The sequence below is a fragment of the Octopus sinensis genome, linkage group LG4 (assembly GCF_006345805.1).
Source record: "Octopus sinensis linkage group LG4, ASM634580v1, whole genome shotgun sequence".
Classification (NCBI taxonomy): Eukaryota; Metazoa; Mollusca; class Cephalopoda; order Octopoda; family Octopodidae; genus Octopus; species Octopus sinensis.
The window spans coordinates 67,245,248-67,255,247 of record NC_043000.1 but is presented as its reverse complement, the minus strand read 5'-3'; the positions used below and the strand labels follow the sequence as shown (position 1 = coordinate 67,255,247).

Below are 10,000 nucleotides of genomic sequence, written 5' to 3'. Positions count from 1 at the left end.
ATCGGCTTCTCTTGCAATTCTTTTGGACGGTCTTGTTTAAGTTGGTGAATGCTGCCATAATCCTTGCCTTCAGTTTATCTTTGGTGTTAGATGGAGTTTTGTAGATCTCTCGCTCAACTGCACCCCACACATGATAATCAAGGGGTTGCAGTCTGGGGAGTGAGGTGGCCAGATGTTAGGGGTGATGTGGTCGAAGAAATAGTCTGACAGCCATGACTGGGTTCTCCTGTTTGTGTGGCATGGTGCAGAGTCCTGTTGCCAGACATAGGGTCTTCCAGCAGCCACCCTCTTGACCCAGGGCAGCATTACCTCCTCCAGGCACTGATGTAGGCCTCCGTGTTGAGTCTGAGGCCGTGTGAGAAGATGAATGGAGGCATAATGTCGCCATCACTAGTGATCACTCCAAACACCATGATATTGACTGGATGATTGCTTTTTATCACTTTCGGTACATGTCCTCAGATTGACCCAAACACTCTAGAATGTTCGAATTAGAGCTTCCAGTGCGAATGCCAAGCAATACAGCATGCAGTTTCCAAACTTTTGGCTGAGTGAATTGCGTCATGGTGCTGGTTTTTCTTTTTAAAAAAGTGCCAAACTGACCCTACCATACTGTATAGCCGTATGTGTGTGTGTGCACATGTGTCTTGACATTGTGTGATAGCTGTAAATGAACAGCACTATCAAACAAGCTATGTCATCTATTTCCAAACTTCCCTGTAAACATGTCTGATCATGGTGAAATATTACCTCACTAGGAAACAAGTGAGTGTTGGTAACAGAAAAAACATCCGTGCATTGGAAATCTGACTCAATGAATTCTACCCAACCCATGCAAGCAGCAAAAAGTGGACATTAAAACAAGGATATATATGGTGCTGGTACCATGTAAAAAGCACTGTTGCTGATGCCATGTAAAAAGCACCAAGTAGACTCCTGTAAAGTGGTTAGTGTTAGGAAGGGCATCCAGCTGTAGAAACCAAACCAAAAACAGACTATGGAACCTGATGCAACCCCCTTGGCCATGCCAGTTTATGTCAAGCTGTCCAACCCATGGAAATATTAAATGATGATGATGATGATATATATATATATGGATGTATGTATATGTATAATGAAGGCACATGGATCAGTGGTTAGAGCAGTTTTTCTCAACATTTTTATCCTTGTATAACCCTTAAAACAAATTACATGTCTCAAGGAACCCCTGCACAAAAATTATACACCATATCTTTCTCATATTTTTTCCATCATAGTTCATGTGGTAAATATCATATATATATGTTGTATTTTTTTGATAACATAATAGGTTAGATAGGATGATGTCCATATTTCAATAACCAAAATTTTGTGCTTGTATAGTAATATTTTGATCATGAAATTAGCATTAGCTTTTCTCATGCTTTCTCATGGATCCCCTAGGAATCTTTTTTGGAACCTTTGGATTCCAGGAAACCTCTGTTGGAAAACACTGGATAAAAGTGTTGGGTTCACAATCATGAGGTAGTGAATTCAATTCCTGTACCAGGCTGTGTGTTGTGTTCTTGAGCAAGACACTCTATTTCATGTTGCTCCAGTTCACTCAGCTGTAGTGGTACCAAGCTGTATCAGCCATTGCCTTTCCCTTGGATAACATCGGTGGCATGGAGAGGAGAGGCTGGTATGCTTGGACAACAGCTGGTCTTCCATAAACGACCTTGCCTGGACTTGTACCTTGGAGGGGAACTTTCTAGGTGTAATCCCATGATCATTCATGACTAAAGGGGGTTTTATCCTTTTATGCATATGTATACATACCTTTGTGAATGTGTGTTTATTTATGTGTCAGCATGAATATTCAAATGCAGAGTAATTTTTAGCAAAAGCAAGAAGCCACGAATTTTAGATAGAGAAAGTAGATGTTAATATCAACTCCATATTGTTTTAAGGCATAGTTTCTTCTAGCATTACATAAAGAGATATAACAAAATTCCAGAAGGCACCTTCTTTAAATCCCAAATGATTCTGCAAATCCACTAGATGTGTACAGACATGTATTATAGATATTAATTAAGAAAGTAATTGTGAAATAATTGTGTATGAATATGGTATATCTTTACTATTAATCTTGAGTTCAAACAATATTTATTTCATTGTGTTTCTGGCAGTACACATAACCATCAGAGATAGGTACCAGATCTTTTGAGAAAAACTGAATTAATCATTGATGTATATGTCTGATCATAAAAAATATTATTTATTTCATCAGTATAGGAAATTAAATATTTATGTTATGCTATTTTAGACACATGAATGTATATAGAGATACCAATTTCAGTCAGAGAATGGTATTAATATTTTTTCACCCATAATTTATTTTTATTTTTCTCGTATTTAGTCACCTTCAAGCTCACAACCCCACCCTACATTGTTTTCCTTTCCTCATATTTCCTGGTATGTTTCTAAATTTTCATTGAAAAGAAATAATTTTCTTCATAAGTTTCTATATATTTTATCTTCTACCTTTTACTTGTTTCAATTGTTAGACTGCATCCATGCTGAGAGCACTGCCTTGAATTTTTAGTTGAATGTCTTGAACCGAGAACTTTTTTTTTTCTTAAAGCTTGGTAATTATTTAATTGGTCTCTTTTGCTGAACAACTAAATTATGGGGATATAAACACACGACCACTGGTCATCAAGTAGCTGTGTGGGTAGGGACAAACACAGACACAAAGACACACATAGATATACGTATGACAAGCTTCTTTCACTTTCCATCTGCCAAATCCACTCACAAGGCTTTGGTCAGCCTGAAGTTATAGAAGACCTTTGCCCAAGGTGCCATGCAATGTGACTGAGAAACAAGCTTCTTACCACACAGCCATGCCTGTGCTTAAATAAAGTGAGGATTTCATCCCTTGTATATAACCGATACTTATCATATTTATTCCAGTGGAGTAAGACACATTATCAATCCTAAATAGTAGGAAAGAGCTGCATGAATATATGTGCCAAATGGGCAAAAAACACAAAATCCTTTTTTCTTAAGGGTAATTTTTATACTTATTTTCACTTTAAGTACAAAGACTATAATTGTTCATCTCTCACAATAAAATTTACAATCTCATCATCAAAAAGTGCCATAAAATATTCACTTTGCTTTGCATTCAGCATAAATTCATTTGAGATTCCTACATTGTGCTAATGTATTTCAATTGATGATGTTTGCTGTCCTCAAATGAAGCAACAATTGATGATGTCTGCCATTTAAGGGTTAATATTAAATATTTGATATTTAAGCCCACAAAGTTAATATTTAAACCCACAAAGGAATGCAGCTAAAGGATACAAAGAATTTAGTCTGGTTCTACTATCTGGGATGAGCCTTCACACCCTTGCAGGTTTCAGGCACTACCATTTAATCTCATTCACAATCCTTGTTTCTGTAAAATAATATCTGTTGAAATAAGGTAGCTGTTGAAATAAGGTTTCTTAATAGTCAGTTGTTCCCAACCTTTTCTATTCATCAGATCACTAGGAAATTAACCTTCTTGCATCTACAAAATTAATATCACATTTGAAGATGAAAAAGTTAATCTTTTAATAACTAGTTAATTTCCTTTAACTTAAACACTCAGTACTTTGGAATAACAAAGTTCTTTGCATACTGTAGAGAAAAAAAATTATCTTTAAGAATTACTTCATAATTTTATTCTTAAAGGTGATTTTGATAAATAATATATCCCCACTTTGTTACACAAGCTGGAAACCATTTTGTGCCCTACCAGAGGGTGCAGGCATACCACATTAGGATCCTTCATTCCATGTAGGACACTGCACAAAACCATAGTCTGGCAAGTGCTACTGTTGAGGAAGATTTCATCTAATAAAATCTACAACTATGGAAATCTACAACTATAAGGTCAGCCTTTGACCAAAATATGACTTCTTTACTTTAAAAGACTCAAATCTTGCACCTGGAAAGTGAGAAAAATGTTTGCAACAACTCTTTAGTTGATTTCATTCTCAAATTTACAACTAAAAGTTGCAAGTTCATCTCTTTAAAACTATTGTTACTTCAACACTTCCACACAAACCTTTAATTTAGCACAATTTTCCTTTAAAAATATAAGACCCCTTCAAATAACTCTCAACTACATCACTTGTTTCTAATTTGTACGCTTCCTTCCAAAATCATCCTAAAATACTGAACTTGAGTCATGTTTAAAATTTAACAAAATAATAAAGATCAATATATAAAAAACCAAAATTTTCTGTTATATTAACCATTCCTATTCATATATCTCTTCAGACTTACCCATCCATACCCAACTTCTTGATCATTCTTCAATGATTTCAAATAGGGTTTTAAAATCTCAACTTCTACAGGTCCAGTCATATTAACTTGGACAATTCTCAAACGGAGAATATTTCTATCTCTGCTTATTTTAATCTTATTCTTTGTAAGACCCATCTAACTCTAAAAATGCTGTCTTTAGAAAATTTTAGTCTTTCTAAATAAATAGTTCTTCCACCCTAAGGTTAAATTATGACTGCTTATGTAGATCAGAACATGGAATGTACAATAGGTTGTAACTTTTATCTTGGTACAATGCTCAACAAATTTTGCTTTGTTTTATGGTGAATATGTATGCTTTGAAGTAAGAGAAGGAGGAGAACAATGCTGATGAATATTTTACACACTAAATAAATTAGTGATCTTTTATTTAGATGATTATAGCAAATAATTTTTATCTGGCTGGCATTCACTCATTGTGAAATTGGTTTTTTTCTTCTATAATTCCAAAGCAAATCAGTGAGGGATTCTTTAACAGCTCATAAAATTTTTTTTTAGAAATTATAAAATGTGTAAATATTATAAATGCTCTTCTAATATTTAAAAAGAAATATTGTTAGTAATTCAAAAAAGCTCCATAATTTGGGGAATAAAGATTTCAATAAGTATCATCTTCTCTTCAACTGGATTATAAATCTATTTTAAGCTTGATGAATGTTGTCAACCAACTCTGCCACAATGTAACTAAATACATTTGTGCATTTATCTTTTGATTCTATAGTAAAGATAAAATAAACAAAAAAAAATGGACAATAGGCTTCTTTTTTTCTTATTATATACTGTGGTTATGTATAGGCTTCATATTAAATGATTAATACTTTAAATGATTGCTTTCAAATAGCAACCAATGAATATGACACCAAGTTGGGATATATGCAAATGGCAGTTTTCATTTTAGAATAAAAGCAGTGTTTAATCTTCTGTGTTTTCTTCTACGTTTTCTTCTAATTTTTCTTCAGCCAAAGTTAGTTTTTGCTCAATACCAAATCGACATCGACACTCTCCTGTATTGACAAAGATGGAACTAACTCCGTCACATGTGAAACCTTTCTCTGCAGTGAAGACTTGAGTGACAGGAATTGTCATGGTTTTCATCTCAGATTGATCCTTCTTGTTTCGCAATGTGACATGTATCAAGCCTTGAAAGCTAGTTTCACTGGTAAATGAGCCAATGTATTCTTCTTCTCGAATCACAAGATTTGCAGAGGTTTTATAACCAGGTTGAACTGAAACCTTTTGATACAGAGAAGAAAGAAGTTGTTGAAACATTATGGTCAGTCATTGAATAAATTTGAAAGCAAAGAAATGTTTAATAGATAATCAGATTTTAAACCTTGTTAATGAATCTAATAAATGTATTTTTAGCTTTTTGTTAATTTGAAAATAAGAAATCTGATTGAACACTAAATACATAAAGAAAAGTTAGTTGCATGTAAAATATTAGTAAAAGGAAATGAAGATATACAAAAATCATGGAGATATATCAGGTTTTAATTTACTTATGTTTTAGGTATTTTCATTATCAACCTTACAATATTAAATTTCATTCTACTGTTCAATATTGCTGTCATTTTGCCTCAGTCAGCTCTGAGTCATAATTAATTGGTTGAATCACTAAATGTGATGATCTTCAGACTGATTATTCCTAATATTTCAAGCTCCTTTGACTATATACCCTTGCACTTTGATAAATAGTGGTTTATTGTATGAAGTTTGTCACGTAATATTCCAAACATATTTTCTACTACCCAAAATATTTTTGAATGCTAGTTGTTTAACCCCAGGAACAGACTTATAAACAAAGGCATTTCAGCCATAACCATCCTACCCTTCTCTCAAGCATTATATTATCCACTTGACCCACTCTTTTTAAGGTAACAAGGTATAATTAGAGGGATATTTGGCTGTTGCATCTTGCAAGTCTAGCAACTGTGTAGAGATTTATTTGTTCATTTATTGTATGTCAAAAGATTCTAAGTGGTGACCATTGTAAAAATAGGGTATGGTAACTAAAGCACAACAGTTGCTTTTCTTCTTCACTTATCACTAGTTAAATGGACCACAGCATTGTGTTTGGAGCTAATGAGCTTATCAATGCTTTTTTTTTATTTGTTTGTTTTTTTTATGTAGCCTGTTTATATTCTGTTAGATTTTATGTTAGACTGTTTTACTAAATAGGATGGTTAGTATTTACTTTTAGAATGATATAATAATGTTCTAGGATGCTGTAGATCTGTCCAAGCATTTTGGCATTACCGCACAGAAACTGAGCAATTTGTTTTGTATTTCAGTGTAATTTTTAGGGATTTGTAGTGGAAAAGTTTGAAGTCTGGACAGGGCTAGCATATAACAGATCTAAATATTCTTTTCTATTCTAGGCACAAAACCCAAAATTTTTGGGGCGGGAGCCAGTTGATTAGATCAACCCCAGTATGCAACTGGTACTAAATTAATCGACCCCAAAAGGATCAAAGGCAAAGTTGACCTCAGCAGAATTTGAACTCAGAAAGTAAAGACAGATGAAATACTGCTAAGCATTTTGTCCCACATGCTAACGTTTCTGCCAGCTCACTGCAAATGTGATACGTGTAACTGTTCTAAGTGACATGTATTTTTTTCTTTTTACTTCTTTAACTATTTCTTCTATGAGGGATGAGAAACTTGTAGTGTTTTTCTCTGTGTGTGTGTGATCTTTATGTTGTTAAATGTAGTGTTTAGCTGTATTTGGTGTTTGTTGGTATAGTTGATAAAAAGGAAAGAGATAGATTTGGTAGATGTTATTTTTAATCTTTCTAGTTGACACTGTTGGAAAATGGCTGGTTGAGAATGGTTGTGGTATCATCTGCATGCAAGGTGAATTTACATTTTAAAAAGGTTACTGAATTAGATTTTTTATCTATGTTAAAAGAAGTGCATAACAAGATCAGTTTTTGCAGTACATTGAGAAATCATTTTGTTATTCTACACAGAGTTAGGGTCTTAGCTCACTAATCTGTGATTCGTGTTGTTTCTTTGAGTCAGGTTTGCTTTAAATGAGCAAAACCATAATAAAAGCATTCCAAACTGGTTATTTTATCTAGGATTACACAATTTAATGAGTCATCTTTTAATAAGATAGACATGATTTAAAGGAATTTACATGCTGTGTCCAGCAGGTTAAATAGCTGAGACATCCTTGTTAGTTCATATTGTTTATTTAGATGATTGAAGTTTTGTTTATAAGTGGATACTGAGGAATGGAGTAAAACGCTGTTGATGTTGATGGTGCTCATAGGGCATTTTGATATTGTTGAAACTAGTATGTATTTTTTCTGAACTGCATAAAGATTCAGTAGAATGGCTTGAGTCCATATGTAATAATCCAGTCATTTTGTTTTGCAAACATTATCTTATTTAGAACTACAATATTCAATGTGCCCTTCTTTCCTTTAAGTGATAGCATATGATTTGAGGGAAATTTGTAGGGTTATATTTAGTTCCCTTGTTGGCTCATGGCATGAACAATTGAAGAATTTAATGAATGTAAATAATTCCTTCAGGTGCTAGTTGATTTACCTGTCTATTTAGGATTTTGTCATTCTCTAGAGCTTGACAAAAGTAATATAATCAGACCAAAGGAGTATAATCAGACTCATCACCCATCTATGAACATTCACAAGCATTTAAAAAATATTCGTCTTCAGTATCACAAACTCTCACATTTCTCTCTCTACTTCATCATGTGGTTTCAGATCACTACACTACTCACAAACATTCCACAAAAATATACACTATAGTTTCACCCAGCTTCCATCTCCATCATTACCACCACACAGACAAACATATGTACAATAATAACAATCATTAAAATACTCTTGTACTAGTTTCAATCACTGGACTACTGTCATGCTGAGGCACCAGTTTCAAGGATTTTAATCAACAGTACTGCCTCCAATTTATTGACTTTTATTGATTGACAATAATCATGCTTTTTACACAAAATACCATTTTTTTTGTTACCTAAAAAAATGCAATATACACCAGTAGACATAAACCCAGATACAATGATAAGCACAGAAATATATACACACATCCACATGTGTACAAGCATGCACATATGCTCTCACATGATAGGGGTCCATATAGTTTTGTTTACCAAAGCTTTAATCTGTCTGAGGCTATAATAGAAGGCACCAGCTTGAGCTTCCATGTAGAGAGATAAAACCAGGAGTCACATGGCTGCATAGTAACCACTTAATTATGGTTGTAGGGAGCTAAGCACTTAGTCCTATCTACTTCTATTCACATATGTAGAAAATACTTAAACAAATTTTAAAAATGGCACAAAGCATTGAGTCAATGAGGGAGTAAGCAAAAATAATAAGGGTTATAGAAGAACATTTCTAAAATATTCACTGAGTGTGTAGAAGATATAGTAAAGAAAGCAAAAACATAGCACCAGCATACTTAGAAATTGTGAACTAACAAGAGAGTTTATACAATGCCATTTGACCTGCTAGATATAGAATGCAAATTCCCCACCAAATCACACACAATTGACTTAAAGAAACATTGGATAATGTGGATGATATAGCAATGGTAAAGATGTTCACAGGTTGGACGTCTTTGATCATAGATCTGCATTAGCAGAGCTGAGCTGTGGTTAAACAACAATAACTCAGAACATATTTGGCCAATACAAAGATACAGCAACATTAGTGTACAGACAGTACATTTTATACATCATGGTTTGTACCAGTCCTGCCTGGACTTTACCAATTCTCACAAAATATTTATAAGGAACTACAAAAAAGAGAATAATGAAATTGCATCATCACAGGCTACATTAAATAAATAATTACAGACCAACTGAAAACAAAACAAAAATATTAAAAACAAAGGGCCACTAAGGCATAAAAAGAGTATAGCTTATTACAGTAAGCTACAACCCTGATTGCCCTTAACACTACATATAACCACTTCTTCGGGATATGTGGAGAAGTGGAAGGAAGAATGAATCATTGCTCAGATGTGTAGGATAGAAAGCAGCATGAGTAGACTGATGTTCTTATAATACAGTCTGCTTCATGTAACTCGTTCTGTTGTTCAGAACTGGCCTTAGCTTAGTGTTAAAGATGGCTTCCTTGATTCAAAGGTTGCCTATATTACTTTCGGTGGCACAGACAGATATATGAAAGTCCTGTGTCTGGTACTTCTATAGGTATTTATAGAATAAAGTATGTGCATATGTTTCTTATGTAACAATGTTCACTCAACTGTTCCATGTATAAACATAAATACTTGCACGTGTGCACATGTGAAAGTGTCATGTGTAAACAACTGTCTGTTGTCCTCTTCCCAATGTTTTTACCCATACCATTTTCCTATCTGCCAAATATATTTTGGAGTTTTATAATAAAACGACTTAGAATTTACACCTTACAATTATGTTAATAGTATTGATTTCAAATTTTGGTACAAGGCCAGCAATTTCAAGATAGGGGATAAGTTGATTACATCGACCCCAGTACTCAAATGGTACTTATTTTATTGACCTTGAAAGGATGAAAGGCAAAGATGGTCTCAGCGGAATTTGAACTCATAACGTGAAGACAGATGAAATGCCTCTTAGCATTTTTCCCAGCATGCTAACAATTTTGCCAACTTGCCACCTTAATAATGT

General features: G+C 33.8%; 1 protein-coding gene across 3 annotated transcripts in view; it reads right to left on the bottom strand.

The window, feature by feature from the left end:
- Nucleotides 1-4,669: 4,669 nt before the first annotated feature.
- LOC115210375 overlaps nucleotides 4,670-10,000 on the bottom strand; it is a 92,681-nt gene continuing 87,350 nt past the window's right edge. For all 3 annotated transcript variants that reach the window (XM_036502098.1, XM_029778943.2, XM_029778942.2), the window contains exon 4: nucleotides 4,670-5,571. In XM_036502098.1, the coding sequence (XP_036357991.1) occupies nucleotides 5,251-5,571 (321 nt within the window). In that variant the 3' untranslated portion in view covers nucleotides 4,670-5,250. The remainder of the gene's footprint in view (nucleotides 5,572-10,000) is intronic.